The sequence below is a fragment of the Myotis brandtii genome, unplaced genomic scaffold, assembly GCF_000412655.1.
Source record: "Myotis brandtii unplaced genomic scaffold, ASM41265v1 scaffold535, whole genome shotgun sequence".
NCBI classification, from domain to species: Eukaryota; Metazoa; Chordata; class Mammalia; order Chiroptera; family Vespertilionidae; genus Myotis; species Myotis brandtii.
Window position 1 is genome coordinate 536,026 of NW_005369964.1, and position 17,636 is coordinate 553,661.

The 17,636-nt window shown below is 37.7% G+C and overlaps 2 protein-coding genes across 4 annotated transcripts in view; one reads left to right on the forward strand and one right to left on the reverse strand.

The window, feature by feature from the left end:
* The window catches only part of UNC79 (unc-79 homolog (C. elegans)), a 238,074-nt gene that overhangs the window by 29,784 nt on the left and 190,654 nt on the right, over positions 1-17,636 (forward strand). The gene's annotated exons all lie outside the window — the stretch shown is intronic.
* On the reverse strand, positions 3,781-4,730 carry LOC102247686 (glucosamine-6-phosphate isomerase 1-like). The gene has a single exon (XM_014549098.1). The coding sequence runs from the start codon at positions 4,520-4,522 to the stop codon at positions 3,944-3,946; it is 579 nt and encodes a 192-aa protein (XP_014404584.1). The 5' UTR covers positions 4,523-4,730; the 3' UTR covers positions 3,781-3,943.

Genomic DNA, 17,636 nt, shown 5'->3' on the forward strand with positions numbered 1-17,636 from the left:
TGATGATGATGATGATGATGATGATGATGGAGTCACTTGCCAAAGGACGGGAATGTTCTTTGCTGACCTCTCCTGTCTGTTGAAGTGACAGGTAAAGTTTGCCACTTGGAACTAAAACCTTCTAAAATATATAATATAAATGTAAGTATTGAGTAATTGAAAGGGCTAGCAATGAAATTTATGATATCTGACATTTTTTTTTGCATTTGAGGGGAGATTTGTCTGTTTTGGCTCTTTAAATATGTGTACCCTTTTCCATCACCCTTCATTTGTATCTTTTATGTGGTTTTGCTTTTCGTTAAAGAGGATGACTATCCTCAAAGGAGGAGGATTAGTCTTTGGTTAAGAATTTGCAAAGAACTCTGGTTTCTCACTAGAACTCCCAAACAATGTGTTGTGGCATTGTTCTCCCTTCATCTTCATTTCTGAATATCTTTATTATTAGCTATGTTTACTATTTTATTCTTCAAAAAAGACAACTCTCTGAATCTAGAACTGGATTTCAGTACCAAATGCACTAGTAGATTTGTGTGTGTGTGTGTGTGTGTGTGTGTGTGTGTGTGTGTGTGTGTAAGAGCTATGCTTGATTTTGTTGATGAAAGGTCTTCGTTGTGTTTTTCTTACTCCACAGGTTATTCTATTTTAAGGGACAGATATTGGACTGGAAAAGGGGAAAGAGAAGGATCTGACATATAGTGCTAATTATAGTAGCAATTTATTATATACTATGTGCCAGTCATTGTGCTAAGTAGTTTATACATGTAATATTTTAAAATCCCCATTTTATAGGTTAGGAAATTGAGGCTCAGAGAAGTTCATTACCCAAGTTCTCATTGTTAGTAAGTAGAAGAGCTTGAATTCAAATGACACCTGGCTCATTTGCTATATACTTTGAACTCTTGGTTCCTCCATTTTTCCATCTGTAAAATGGAATATTTCTTTTTGTGTGTGAAAAGCTCCAGTTTTTGGGGGTGGGGTGAGGAGGAGGATTGAGGAGACTCTTGTAGTGACAGCAGAAAATTACAGATGTATAATGAAATGAATGAATGAATGGTGAAAGGTTTGGAGAAGCTGGAACATGGGGGCAGAAATGAAAATAAAGACACTACAGGCCGATATTGTCTATGTTCTTGTGGGAGTGCAAGTTATAGTTGTGATACCAGAAGGGAATGAGGAAAGGGTGCATATAGAATTTGTAAAATGCCCTTCGAAAATCTTGTTTGGCTCCTGATATAAAGGGATTTATTACTGTTATTTGGTGTGATAGTACTATTGTGATTATGCTATAAATGTCTTTATTAGTCAGAAATTATACTAAAATATTAATAAGTGGAGTGATCTGATTAATACCATTTGTTTTAAATACTCAAGCAAAAATAATATTGTGGACAGGAATAGATGGCACTAGCAAAGTTGAGTGTTGGGTATATGGGCTTCATTTTACTTTTTTCTCTCCTTGTATGTCTTTAAATTTTTTTTTAATCCTCACCTGATGATATGTCTTTATTGATTTTAGAGAGAGAGAGGAAGGGAGATTGCGAGAGAGTGAGAAAAACATTGATATAAGAGGGAAACATTGATCGGCCCTGACCAGGGATCCAACCTGCAACCTGGCTATATTCCCTGACTGGGAATTGAACCAGCAACCTTTCTTTGTATGGGATGACGTTCCAACCAACTGAGCCACACCAGCCAGGGCTGTGTTTAAAATTTCTATAGTAAAAAAGTAAACAAATAAAAAAACCCCAAACCAAACTTGTTTCTCTACAAAAGCTTCATGTGGAAATAAAGGACAAACAGAGAAGAAGCAGTTATATTAATGAGGACTTCTAAATGCAGTGGACCAAAAGGATACAAATAACTTGACTATTAGCTTAGTGGGTATCAGACAGGACTCCAAATTCTCCTCTGTTTCTATAACATTACCCCCCAACCAAGGTTCCCTCGGCTTGAGCTCTTTAACAGTAATAGGGATTTAAGTTGTGTCCTCAAATGGTGTAGTTAGCCTGGGCACCTTCTGCCCTCAGGGGTTCTTTTCTGTGCTTCTTATCCAACAGAGGATGGGAGCCTAACTCATTCTGATTAGAACAGGGACCACTTTAGCTATGCTGTAACCAGTATAGTTTCTGCTTCTCCTAAAATTATGTTTCCCAAAATGTCCTTCCTAGGGATGTGCCTCTCTGAAGGGTATTTCACTTTCCTTCGTCACCTAGAGGTACGTAGCTGACTCAGAGATGAGCACTCTGTATATCCCTCTGCTCTGACCAGTCTCTGAGCTGGTCAGGTGTGACTGGGGCACATATCATTCTCTGACCATGAGGCCATGCCTGGTTTCTCATGCGGTTCGTCACTCAGAGTGGGTTCTCTGTCTGCCTCTCTGACTCTTGGAATAGCCTTGCTTTCTTTCCATCCTTTCAGACACAGAGCATCCTCGGACCTTCAGTGGTTTTCTGCCAGACCAGCTCCACACCCCAAAATGGCCAGTAGTGGAACTGGAGACTTAGGAAGAAAGTGATACAGAAGTTCTTGTGATACAAATTGTTTTTCCAATAAGTAATAATAAGATGAGGTACAGGGAACTTCAGTGTCATAGCCAAGATCCAAAATTAGTCCATGAACACAGACAATAGGGTAGTGAAGGCCTGGGGCAGGGGTGGGCTGGAGGGGGTCAATGGGGGGAAAAAGGAGTTGTATATAATTCTTTGAACAATAAAGATTAAAACAAAAACAAAAAACAAAATTAGTCCATGACAGGAATATAAATTCTAAACTGCTTTGTTGTACTAAAAAATCATATATGTGGATTCATTCATTCATTTATTCAACAAGCATTTATTTATAACAAGGCACTCATTAAATGCTGGATATCCTATATAATAAAAGCCTAATATGCTAAGTGTCCGGTCATCAGGTTTCCATTCAACCAATCAAAGCATAATATGCTAATGATATGCTAAGGCCACTCAACCGCTCATTATGACGTGCACTGACCACCAGCGGGCAGATGCTCCGACTGGTAGGTTAGCTTGATGTTGGGGTCTGGCTGATAGAAACTGAGCGAGATTGGCCGGACGTCCTGGAGCCCTCCTCTCGTAAGCCCTCCCCAGCTGGCCAACCTCCTGTGTCCCTCCCAGGCCCTGTTTGTGCACTGGTGGGGTCCCTCGGCCTGGCCTGCGTCCTCTCACAATCCGGGACCCCCTTGGGGGATGTCAGAGAGCCAGTTTCGGGAGAGAGAGAGAGAGAGAGAGAGAGAGAGAGAGAGAGAGAGAAGAAAAGGCAGTTTTCTTTCCATGGCACTTGTTATTGACCAGAGACGCTGCCTCGTTTTGCTGATTTTAGACACTGAGAGTTTGTTCCTTAGTCTGGAACAGTGATTCTCAAATAAGGGGCAGGTTTGCTCAGGGGGGTCTCTCAAGCCCCTCTAAAGAGGTTTTGTCTGGTACAGCAAACCCCTATTCCCCCCAACTGAGAATCTGCACATAAGGATAGAAATTCCTGACAGGAGTGTGTTTGTACATGTGAACATTGTCACAGGCAGAACAGAAATCTAAAAACCCTTAATCTGTGTGGAGCAGACACCAAATTTATGGAGTGATTTTTTTTTTTTTCTGATTAAGAGTAAGTTACAAAGAAGTCATTTCTCCTGTAGCTAAACTCCACGACTAGGCTCCACGCTCCACAGCTGAGAACAGTAAGTTCACCTATTTATCTGGGGTAATCATATAGGATTAAAGAAATAGAATTCCCCCCTCCCTTTTTTTTTTTTAAAATAACTACAATTCTATCCTTCTAAAAAGACAATTTCCAGAAAGACCTGCCTGTCCCAATGAGGTACTTGACACTAGGAGTAGCACAGGCGAGTCACAGTGTGGTTTCTTAGAAGACTGCCGTTTCTGTTGTGTGTGTTTTTTTGTTGATACTGTACAAGGGGTCCACCAACTTGTTATGAACAAGAACTAAACCTTTGAAATACTTGACCAGTCTTCCCTTTAAGCTCCAGGGTGGCATCCTCATCACACACAAACACGGTGCGGAGATGCTGTGGGAAGGCAGACATGGTGCACCTATGGCTCACTCCCTCCTCTATGGCTTTGTACAGAGCAAATGCCCTGTGAGCACCTGTGATGAGGATCGTCACCTCTGTAGCATCCATGTGAGTGCCCATGCCCACCATCAGGGCTATGGTGGGCACCTTGGTGAGATCTCCATAGAAGAATCTAGCTTTGTCCAGGGTGATGTCCATGGCTAGTGTCTTCGCACGGGCCCTGAACACCAGCCTGGAACCCGGCTCATTGAAAACAATGTACCTGTCAGGGCCGATGCCTCCAACAAACAGCTCAGTCCCTCCTGCAGCCTTGATCTTCTCTTCAAAGGCGTCCCTCTGAGCCTGCAGGTCAGCTGCATTCCCATCCAGAATGTGGGTGTTTTCTGGGTAGATGTCAGTGTGCTTGAAGAAGTTGTCCCGCATCAAGGACTGGCAACTCTGTGGGTGGTCTTGAGGAAGACCCACATCCTCATCCATGTTGAAGGTCTTCGCTTATTTGAAGGATAGCTCTCCATTCTTGTAGTATTCAGTTAGCTTCTTATAGTGGCCAAGTGGGGTGCTCCCAGTGGGGAGCTCCAGGGTGAAGTACTTGTGTGGTCCTGGGTTGAACCAGATGATGACATTCCTGATGTATTTGAGGCCCAGTCACTGGCTGAGAATAATGGTCCAGGATGGTGAGCTTCATCTTGTCACAGATGCCTCCCGTAGTGGCTGCAGCAGCTGCACTTTTCTTCTTCTTTTTTTCTAATGACAACTTTAATGTGAACATGTGTTTGACTCTCAAGAAACTGTCATAATTTAAAGGGAAGAGGAAGTTGCCATTGAAAGGAGTACAAGATGCTGAGGGTTGGATGGCATGCAGTTTCTGGATCCAGCTGATACTCAAATATATCAAAGCAATTCATAACATCAGTCACTTGAACAATTGGAACTTCTTCAACTACGGATGCACTTCTCCCTTGGTGTAGGGACGGAGTGCAATGCAAGTGGTGACATTCTCTGGCTGCTCCTTTTGCAGTGTCTCAGCCAGCTCCTTTGCGGGGGGGTGGGGGCGTGGGGGGTATCTCATCTGGGGCCTCAAGGACCACCTTGCTCATGCGCCCCTGCTCCCGGAGCTAAGCAACAGTGTGTGGGTGGTCAAGGTGAATGTGCAAGGTCGCAGTGGTTGTGTGACAAGCCTGTGCCACTGGTGCGCCCGCTGGCCAGGAGAACGGTGCTTGCCATAGATCCTTTCGGGACACCAAGTATTGTACCAAGATCTGTGGCTCCACACCAGGTGCCACCATCTTCCTGCCCAGGCCTGACCTAGTCTGCAGAGCACGCCGGGATCAGGGAGCTTTTTTTTTTTTTAAATAGGACGTCAACATTCATTCTTGGGTAGAGTATCTCATCTTTCTGATATTAATAACAGGTTTTTAAACGTATTTTTCCTTCTACATAGATTACTTTTCTCCAAGCTGATTTTCTGTTCCTTCTGGTCTGTCTTCTATGTTAGAGGCTTTCTTTATGGTTCTTTGCTATCTTTATGGTTAAGGGTTGGGACTAAGGAGCTGACCTGAGCACATCGCTGGGGGCATTTATTGGGAAACCCCTGATGTCACTGTCTTCAGGTCTTTCGTCTTTGACTGGTTAGGTTCACAGAAGGAAGGAGAGAAAAAGAGGATTCCAATCTCCAGCCTGAGGGGAAAGGGTCTGTCTGCTAGGGGTACGGTGGGGTGGGCAGAGGTTGGCTCAGCTCTGTGTTCAGTATCCAAACTCCACATGCCCACTAAATCCCATTGGTTTAGGTAGGTTAACTGGTGTTCAACTGTTTTTGATTTCTTTCATTCCAGAGACTCTCTGGTGTCTATTCTCTTTAGACAATAGACTTCAGATCCACTGAGTTGGGAGAGGAGCTCTTTCAGGGATGTGAAGTAGTGGAGATCATTTAGGGATCATTTTGCTTCTTAAACAGCTTTTGGACAATCCCTCCTTCTATTATTATTATTATTATTATTATTTTTAAATATATTTTATTGATTTTTTACAGAGAGGAAGGGAGAGGGATAGAGAGTCAGAAAACGCCCCACCCCCCGCCACTGGGGATGGAGCCTGCAACCCAGGCATGAGCCCTTAACCAGAATCGAACCCAGGACCCTCCAGTCCACAGGCTGATGCTCTATCCACTGAGCCAAACTGGTTAGGGCTTTTATTATTATTTTTTTAAAAATATTTTTATTGATTTCAGAGAAGAACGGAGAGGGAGAGAGAGATAGGAACATCAATGATGAGAGAGAATCATTGATCGGCTGCTTCCTGCACGCCCCACCCCCCGCCACTGGGGATGGAGCCTGCAACCCAGGCATGAGCCCTTAACCAGAATCGAACCCAGGACCCTCCAGTCCACAGGCTGATGCTCTATCCACTGAGCCAAACTGGTTTGGGGCCCTCCTTCTATTTTTAAAACTCCCATTCTTGCCCCACACCTTTAATTCAGAGCTATCCGGTGCTGCCAATTAATTCAATGCTTTTTGAGAATTCTGAGATGCACATTGTTTGTTCTCAGCTTTCCTTGCTGTTGGCCTGGGATTCAACTCTCTCTGGTCTACCAAGTCAATTGCTACTTGTCTATTGGCTTTTCGGCTTCAAAATTATGTTGCCGTATGTCTTCTTGCCTATTGTTTCTTTCTTCTTCTCTTTAAACAATCCTTTCACTGTAGTTTGGTGGTGTATGATTTAAGTGACTTTTTAAAAATATATATTGTTATTGATTTCAGAGAGGAAGGGAGAATGAGAGGGAGATAGAAAAATCAATGAAGAGAGAGAGAGACATTGATCAGCTGCCTCCTGCATGCCCCCCACTGGAGATCAAACCCACATGTGTCCTGACTGGGAATGAAACCGTGACCTCCTGGTTCATAGGTCGACGCTCAACCACTGTGCCACGCCGGCTGGGCTCGGGTGTGTATGATTTAGATGACTGTGCTCACTTTGTGGTCTTAACCCAGGAACTTTCTCCCATTTTTTCATGTCTAGCATCTTCTCATTATGCCTTAACTTAAATATTATATTTTCTGAGAGGCCTTCTCAAACCACCATATGTAAAGAAGAGATTCCCTAGATCCTTTATTCTCTATTTCAGCTCCATGCATGGCTCTTTATAGACCTTTAAAACATTTTTTTGGTCTATTTTGTTCATCCTTGGCACTTTATCATAAACATCATGAGATCAGGGGCTATAGCTGTCTCATGCACTGTTATACCCCAGTACTGGGCACATAGTTGACCCTCAATAAATATTTGCTGAATGAGTAAAAGAATACTTTATATGTATTCTGCATGAATTTTTGAGATTGTTAACAGTTTCCTCAGTTTTTTCATTTATAGGAAAAGAAGGGCAGAGGAATAAAACGGCACCTACTGTATAGGATTGTTGTGAGGCTTACAAGGGTTACTAGGGTAAAGTGTTTAGAATAGTTCCTGGTACATAGTCAATACTAAATAATGTTATAGTTTTAGGAGTTTTAAAGAGTGTCTCTAAAGAGTTATAATTTTATATTTAATTGTTTAGTTTGATCAAGTTAGAGAAATGTATGATGGATTAAATTATTCTTGGGAATTGTGCAGTATGTTCTGAGTCACAGCACGTCTAAAATTTAACTCCAGGTTGATCATGAATCTCAACTTGGACTTTAGCACTATCATGGAAGACAATGTACTTCAGCAGGGAAGTAAGGTCCCAAATATTTCCCAGAGTTTGTCCACATAGCCAGACATTTAAATTTCAGGACAGTGCTGTTTATAATTTATCTTCTTATTTAGGAATATTTGCATCTTCTTAGGGAGTATAATTTATTTTCGGTGCAATCATTTTCTTTTGAAATGGAGCCACGTTTGTTGGACAGATGGTTGATAATTCAAATATGTCTTGTGTATTGCATTTCAGTATGGAAACTTAAAGAATGATTCAGAGTCTTCAGCTTCTGTATATCTCTGAAATTATTTAATTCCCACCAAATAGCTCCTTACTTCCTCAAAAAATCTATGATTATAGAGAGCTCAGTACAGTTTAGCAATGAGAGATGAAAAAATTCCTCTCCCCCCCTCCCCCCCACCCTGTCCTTGCCATTTCAAATACTTTCTTCTTGTCACATCAGGAAGAAAGTACAAACTTGTGAGTCACTCATTGGATGGGATGGTAGGTACAAGGAATTTGGCCTCTTAGACTCTTCAATTTCAGAATCTTGATCTGAGGAAGCTGCCCAATATACTTTAAAAACAAGCTTATATAACCTAACCTGATTGCCTCAAAATAAAATAGAGCTCCCTAGTCCATTTCAAATTATTACTAATATCCAACAAACTCAACTTGGAGAAAATTCACCACTTTATCATTTTCTCCATCATGCCATGAAATGGATCTGACTTTCAGTTTCCAGCACAAGCTCGCCTGACCAATAATGCAATAGAGATCAAAGCAGCAGTCTTCTCTTCTGGCAAAGAAATTGTTTCCTCCTTTTCTTTATTGTAAGTGCTTCATGTCTGGCAAATGAAATGTTTCCATGTTAAGACTTTCCAGTTGGCAAGTAGTTAGGTATCACTAATTGATGCGTGAAAGCATTGGATGATACTAGGTAACTATGTGTGTTTTTTTGTTTTTATTTAATTTTATTTGTATTGATTTTTAGAGAGAGGAAGGGAGGGAGGGAGAGAGAGAGAGAGAGAGAGAGAGAGAGAAACATTGATGTGAGAGAGAACCATTGATCAATTGCCTCCTGCACATGGGGATCGAACCTGAAAACTGGGTATGTGCCCTGATTGGGAATCAAACACACCACCTTTTGGTGCACGGGATGACATTCCAACCAACTGAGCCATACTGGCCAGGGCTCTATGTGTTTTTTAATGTGCTAAAAAATGTATGGAGGGTTACAGCTAGTTTAATTGTTTTTCTTTATAGGTGACATGTCAGAAAATGGCTCTATTATTTACTTCCTATGTGACTTTGGGCAAGTTACTTTACCTCTCTAAGCCTTGGTTTTATCATTGATAATATGGGATTAATAACAAAAATACAATTATTGTTTTTATGTTTATTGGCACAACATAAATATTCAGAATTACGAATTATTACTATTATTTTGGCCCAGAGGATGAGGATTATGTATTTTTATTGTTGACTTATTCATATCTCGAAGTGTCTAGACCATTTTGTGAGTATTCAATCAATATCTGGTAAATGAATAAGATCACTGTTATCTTTCCCTTCACCTTTGTTGCTTAACTTTTGCTTAATGTGTAACATTTCCTAAACTCCTGACATATTATTTTTTGCAAGTTAACTGCTCAAAAATGTAATTGAATAATGTATGTGGAAGTGCTTAGAAAAATGTAAAGGCTATCCAAATGTATTTGATGATGATGATGATGATGATGATGATGATGGAGTCACTTGCCAAAGGACGGGAATGTTCTTTGCTGACCTCTCCTGTCTGTTGAAGTGACAGGTAAAGTTTGCCACTTGGAACTAAAACCTTCTAAAATATATAATATAAATGTAAGTATTGAGTAATTGAAAGGGCTAGCAATGAAATTTATGATATCTGACATTTTTTTTTGCATTTGAGGGGAGATTTGTCTGTTTTGGCTCTTTAAATATGTGTACCCTTTTCCATCACCCTTCATTTGTATCTTTTATGTGGTTTTGCTTTTCGTTAAAGAGGATGACTATCCTCAAAGGAGGAGGATTAGTCTTTGGTTAAGAATTTGCAAAGAACTCTGGTTTCTCACTAGAACTCCCAAACAATGTGTTGTGGCATTGTTCTCCCTTCATCTTCATTTCTGAATATCTTTATTATTAGCTATGTTTACTATTTTATTCTTCAAAAAAGACAACTCTCTGAATCTAGAACTGGATTTCAGTACCAAATGCACTAGTAGATTTGTGTGTGTGTGTGTGTGTGTGTGTGTGTGTGTGTGTGTGTGTGTAAGAGCTATGCTTGATTTTGTTGATGAAAGGTCTTCGTTGTGTTTTTCTTACTCCACAGGTTATTCTATTTTAAGGGACAGATATTGGACTGGAAAAGGGGAAAGAGAAGGATCTGACATATAGTGCTAATTATAGTAGCAATTTATTATATACTATGTGCCAGTCATTGTGCTAAGTAGTTTATACATGTAATATTTTAAAATCCCCATTTTATAGGTTAGGAAATTGAGGCTCAGAGAAGTTCATTACCCAAGTTCTCATTGTTAGTAAGTAGAAGAGCTTGAATTCAAATGACACCTGGCTCATTTGCTATATACTTTGAACTCTTGGTTCCTCCATTTTTCCATCTGTAAAATGGAATATTTCTTTTTGTGTGTGAAAAGCTCCAGTTTTTGGGGGTGGGGTGAGGAGGAGGATTGAGGAGACTCTTGTAGTGACAGCAGAAAATTACAGATGTATAATGAAATGAATGAATGAATGGTGAAAGGTTTGGAGAAGCTGGAACATGGGGGCAGAAATGAAAATAAAGACACTACAGGCCGATATTGTCTATGTTCTTGTGGGAGTGCAAGTTATAGTTGTGATACCAGAAGGGAATGAGGAAAGGGTGCATATAGAATTTGTAAAATGCCCTTCGAAAATCTTGTTTGGCTCCTGATATAAAGGGATTTATTACTGTTATTTGGTGTGATAGTACTATTGTGATTATGCTATAAATGTCTTTATTAGTCAGAAATTATACTAAAATATTAATAAGTGGAGTGATCTGATTAATACCATTTGTTTTAAATACTCAAGCAAAAATAATATTGTGGACAGGAATAGATGGCACTAGCAAAGTTGAGTGTTGGGTATATGGGCTTCATTTTACTTTTTTCTCTCCTTGTATGTCTTTAAATTTTTTTTAATCCTCACCTGATGATATGTCTTTATTGATTTTAGAGAGAGAGAGGAAGGGAGATTGCGAGAGAGTGAGAAAAACATTGATATAAGAGGGAAACATTGATCGGCCCTGACCAGGGATCCAACCTGCAACCTGGCTATATTCCCTGACTGGGAATTGAACCAGCAACCTTTCTTTGTATGGGATGACGTTCCAACCAACTGAGCCACACCAGCCAGGGCTGTGTTTAAAATTTCTATAGTAAAAAAGTAAACAAATAAAAAAACCCCAAACCAAACTTGTTTCTCTACAAAAGCTTCATGTGGAAATAAAGGACAAACAGAGAAGAAGCAGTTATATTAATGAGGACTTCTAAATGCAGTGGACCAAAAGGATACAAATAACTTGACTATTAGCTTAGTGGGTATCAGACAGGACTCCAAATTCTCCTCTGTTTCTATAACATTACCCCCCAACCAAGGTTCCCTCGGCTTGAGCTCTTTAACAGTAATAGGGATTTAAGTTGTGTCCTCAAATGGTGTAGTTAGCCTGGGCACCTTCTGCCCTCAGGGGTTCTTTTCTGTGCTTCTTATCCAACAGAGGATGGGAGCCTAACTCATTCTGATTAGAACAGGGACCACTTTAGCTATGCTGTAACCAGTATAGTTTCTGCTTCTCCTAAAATTATGTTTCCCAAAATGTCCTTCCTAGGGATGTGCCTCTCTGAAGGGTATTTCACTTTCCTTCGTCACCTAGAGGTACGTAGCTGACTCAGAGATGAGCACTCTGTATATCCCTCTGCTCTGACCAGTCTCTGAGCTGGTCAGGTGTGACTGGGGCACATATCATTCTCTGACCATGAGGCCATGCCTGGTTTCTCATGCGGTTTGTCACTCAGAGTGGGTTCTCTGTCTGCCTCTCTGACTCTTGGAATAGCCTTGCTTTCTTTCCATCCTTTCAGACACAGACCATCCTCGGACCTTCAGTGGTTTTCTGCCAGACCAGCTCCACACCCCAAAATGGCCAGTAGTGGAACTGGAGACTTAGGAAGAAAGTGATACAGAAGTTCTTGTGATACAAATTGTTTTTCCAATAAGTAATAATAAGATGAGGTACAGGGAACTTCAGTGTCATAGCCAAGATCCAAAATTAGTCCATGAACACAGACAATAGGGTAGTGAAGGCCTGGGGCAGGGGTGGGCTGGAGGGGGTCAATGGGGGAAAAAGGAGTTGTATATAATTCTTTGAACAATAAAGATTAAAACAAAAACAAAAAACAAAATTAGTCCATGACAGGAATATAAATTCTAAACTGCTTTGTTGTACTAAAAAATCATATATGTGGATTCATTCATTCATTTATTCAACAAGCATTTATTTATAACAAGGCACTCATTAAATGCTGGATATCCTATATAATAAAAGCCTAATATGCTAAGTGTCCGGTGTCCGGTCATGTTTCCATTCAACCAATCAAAGCATAATATGCTAATGATATGCTAAGGCCACTCAACCGCTCATTATGACGTGCACTGACCACCAGCGGGCAGATGCTCCGACTGGTAGGTTAGCTTGATGTTGGGGTCTGGCTGATAGAAACTGAGCGAGATTGGCCGGACGTCCTGGAGCCCTCCTCTCGTAAGCCCTCCCCAGCTGGCCAACCTCCTGTGTCCCTCCCAGGCCCTGTTTGTGCACTGGTGGGGTCCCTCGGCCTGGCCTGCGTCCTCTCACAATCCGGGACCCCCTTGGGGGATGTCAGAGAGCCAGTTTCAGCCCAATCCCGCAGGCCAGGCTGAGGGACGCCTCTGATGCACAAATTCGTGCACTGGGCCTCTAGTACAAAAAAGAGACAGGTTCTGAGCTCAAGGATCTGATAGCCCAGTTGAAGAGACAGTGATTGAGTTAATAATCATAGCAGATAGTGGTAAGTGCTATGTTCAGGGGAAGCTCTGTGGGCTACGAAAGTGCCAAGGAGATGCATTTAATGCAGCTTGTAGTAGGGAAGGTTAGTGATCTATAGCAGAACTGGTTACAGCTGAGCTTCAGTGAATTCTTAGGAAATGGCTAGGCAGAGAAGGACAGATTGCATTCCCGTAGAGGGAATATTATATGCAAAAGCATGGGAGGGTATGAGCTTCGTAAGTTGTGGTTTCTACAAGTCAGTATGGTTGAAGTGTGGTACATATGGAAAAGACAGAAGTTGAAGCTTGACAGATGAGCAAGGATCTGCTCATGCTGGACTCTATATGCTAAGTTGATTACTTGGATTTCAACCAGCAGGAAATGAGGAAGATTTGCATTTTAGAAAAATCACTTTGGATATCATGTAAAAACAAGGGTCAGAGGGAATCAGTCTCGATATCACAGCAATAACTGAGGAAAGAGATTGTGCAGGCTTGAATTAATGTGCAGATGGAGAAAATAGTAGATTTTAGAGATGATTTCTAGATAGAACCAATTGGACCAAGAAATAGTATCTACGGGACAGAAGAAACACTTTGACAGACACAAATATAGTGAATTAAGACAGATATGCAGGGCGATTAAGAAGGATGTCTAATTTTGTATTGATACTCTAATCAAGAGAAGAAATGAAAAAGGTACCATGCATAATTTTTACTTTGACCATTGTGATGAATAGTTATAGCAATCCAAATTTATAAATTATTCTTTATTTATGGCTATCATTTCTCAGTGAAAGGTTAGACTGAAGAGAAGATGAATAGTTTAAAGAGGGGCAATGACAGCAAATCCATAAGCCATGAGCTTTATGTGGTGAAAGAAGGTGCCAATAAAAAATAAGGTGGAATTAGGATATATGCTTCAAATCTATATTAGTAACCAATGTTTGCAAAGAAGGTGGGGGAAGTATTATTTTAATTTCTCATTTGGCAAAAATGAGAACAAAACAAACGAACAAACAAGAACCCCTGAAGCTCAGAGATATTAAATGATTTGCTTGAGGTCACACATGGCTGAAGGTGGGAACTCACACTGCATCCCAGAGTTCTCTGCAGGACATTGTGATAATTCCAGGACATTTACCCAGCATGTTTAGGGCCCAAGTTGTGAAAAGTAAAGTGAGTGGCCTATTTGAAGAAAAGAAAATGAGTAAATACTGAAAATGATAATGAAGAAACTGTACAACCTTTGGAATATATATCAAACAAAATGGTTATTTGGAGTTCTATTGAAATGAGAGATGAGAGGAAAATAAGTCATGAAAAATAGTTCTGCATTATTTTTATTTCAAACAAATTTTATCCTGATATTTGTATAAATAATATTAGAATTTTAAAGAATTTATTTTGAGAACATTGGTAGGATATAGGATAGCTGACATTTAAATTTTCAATTCATTTCAACCACTGTGTGAAGGTTGACCATCTGTTATGTACCTAGCACTGTGACATGTTCTAAGGGAGTTACAAATATTATGTAAGATAGTTCTGTCCTCAAAGATGTTAAAGTGTTGTTAGGGATACTAGATTTGCAAACATGAAACTAATTTAGAACCATAACTAACAGAACAGTGATACATTTATGTAATGCAGTGACAAAAGTTTTGAGGCAGATAACGAGTAGTCAGAAAGCTAGTGATGATGTCTGGAGTCAATAGAAGGCTTCTTGAATGGTGTGATTCTTAAGATGGGCTTTAAAGGATTAAATGAAATTGATTTTTCAAAGAAAAAAATATGATGGGACTAGTGAGGTAAACAAGTTTCATTTTGTGTTTTCTAAAGAAATAAATAGTCCAGCCGGCGTGGATCAGTGGTTGAGTGTCAACCTATGAATCAGGAGGTAACAGTTCAATTCCCAGTCAGGGCATATGCCCAGGTTGTGGGCTCGATCCCCAGTGTGGGGTGTGCAGGAGGAAGCTGATCAATGATTCTCTCTCATCATTGATGTTTCTATTTCTCCCTCCCTCTCCCTTTCTGTCTAAATTCAATAAAAATATATTTAAAAAAAGATTTAGTGTAATTGTTCATCTGTTCACTACAGTGTTACTTAATGAAATATTGAAACGTCTAAATGTCAAATAATAGAATAAGGGAAGTGTTAATATTTCATGCTGTATCATACAATTAAATGTTATTAAGCTAATAAAAATGATGAAAGGACAGTATAGCTTGGTGGAAAAGCCTGTCCTATAGCCAGACTATAAGTTCTGCCACTTACTAGCTTTGTGTGGTGGGCAAGTCACTTACTCTTTTTGAGTTTTGGTTTACTTAACTTCAAATGGAAATGACAATAAATACTTTGAAAAATTATTACGAAGATTAAAAGTAATGTATACTGGAGCCTGATAAATAGTGGGCATTCAATAAACATTATTATTCATATGTATTACTAGTATGTAAAGAGGTACTGTCTTTCTGAAGGGAAATGTCTCAATTCAAAAGCTTTAAGATGAATATTTCCTGTTTGACTTGGCAATTCCACAATAAGAAGTTTATTCTAAGGAGACAACTAAAGATGTGTGTATTATTTAAAAGGATCTTTGCAACATTGAATAGAATAATGAATAATAACCCCAAATTTCATAAGTAGGTGATTGGTGAAATAAATTATGATTTCACTTACATAAAGGAAATTATAAAACCATTATAATGAAGATGTAAAAATGTATTTCTTATGTAGAAAGTGAGAAAAGCAGATTCTAAAACTATACACAGTAAAATCCCATTTTGTAAATGTTTATAGATATAGAAACAGAGACAATTTTTTAGAAGGATAATACACCAAAATGTTAACTGTGGTTGTCTCTGAAGAGTGGGCCTTTTGGTGATTTAATTTTCTTCATTGTGCTTACCTGAATTTTTTACTTTTATGGTAATGAGCATAAATAATTAAATATTAAAAATTAGGAGTGTGTTGCTATTACAATATTTAGTGACATAGGAAAATGCTTAAGATTGAAAGAAATATTTAAAACTTATGTATTATATGATACCAATTTTGTTAAAGTATTTTTATATATGTCTAAATTGAATGACTGAATTTTGCTTTTATGCCTTTTTCTCTCAACATGTAGCTGTGCTTTGGTGACATAGGGGAGACAGGCTCAGTAGTGAAGTAGCAGCGTGTTAGATTCGTGTACACCTGGATACAAATCATCCCTTTCTCAGATTCCCCCCTTGTGTGTTTTCTTCATTTTATTTATTTATTTATTTATTTATTTATTTATTTATTTATTTATTTATTTATTTATTTATTTATTTATTTATTTATTTATTTATTTATTTATTTATTTATTTATTTATTTATTTATTTATTTATTTATTTATTTATTTATTTATTTATTTATTTATTTATTTATTTATTTATTTATTTATTTATTTATTTATTTATTTATTTATTTATTTATTTATTTATTTATTTATTTATTTATTTATTTATTTATTTATTTATTTATTTATTTATTTATTTATTTATTTATTTATTTATTTATTTATTTATTTATTTATTTATTTATTTATTTATTTATTTATTTATTTATTTATTTATTTATTTATTTATTTATTTATTTATTTATTTATTTATTTATTTATTTATTTATTTATTTATTTATTTATTTATTTATTTATTTATTTATTTATTTATTTATTTATTTATTTATTTATTTATTTATTTATTTATTTATTTATTTATTTATTTATTTATTTATTTATTTATTTATTTATTTATTTATTTATTTATTTATTTATTTATTTATTTATTTATTTATTTATTTATTTATTTATTTATTTATTTATTTATTTATTTATTTATTTATTTATTTATTTATTTATTTATTTATTTATTTATTTATTTATTTATTTATTTATTTATTTATTTATTTATTTATTTATTTATTTATTTATTTATTTATTTATTTATTTATTTATTTATTTATTTATTTATTTATTTATTTATTTATTTATTTATTTATTTATTTATTTATTTATTTATTTATTTATTTATTTATTTATTTATTTATTTATTTATTTATTTATTTATTTATTTATTTATTTATTTATTTATTTATTTATTTATTTATTTATTTATTTATTTTTAAAATATATTTTTATTGATTTCAGAGAGGAAGGGAGAGAGCATTCACCTTATGAACCAGGAGGTCCCAGGTTCAATCCCTGGTCAGGGTACATGCCCGGGTTGCGGGCTCTATCACCAGTGGGGGACATGTAGGAGGCAGCTGATCAATGATTCTCTCTCATCATTGATGCTTCTATCTCCCTCTCCCTCTCCCTTCCTCTCTGAAATTAATTAAAAAAAAAAAAAAGATCTGTTTGGCTGCTCTGAGAAGCAAGAACTGGAGAGAGGCAAGAGAGAACAAAGAAGATTTGGAGCTTTTTAGCATCTACCAGGAGATGATGGTGCCCAGTAATGATAGTGAAGATAACGAATAGAAGACAGTCTGTAGGTATCTTTTATTGGTAGTATTGACTGGACTTAGTGACAGGTTGGATTAAGAAGGGAGTGAAGAAGGAACAGGTGTGTCAAGGATGTTTTTCAGAATACTTTGTCGAAATGATTTGCTAGATTATATAGATGGTGGAGTATGTTCTTTTTTGCGGGGGGGAGGGAAGTGAGGAAAGAGATAAAAGTTCAGTGTAGGACATGTTTATTTTATGATATCTACAAGATTTCCAGTGGATAAACTGAATAGATGAGGTCTGTTACTCAGAAGAGCTACACATCTGGGATGGAAATACACATTTAAGAGTATTTGGCACACA

Excerpts from the sequence above, each read along its gene's own strand:
- LOC102247686 (XM_014549098.1), bottom strand. The coding sequence starts at position 4,522 with ATGGATGAGGATGTGGGTCTTCCTCAAGACCACCCACAGAGTTGCCAG.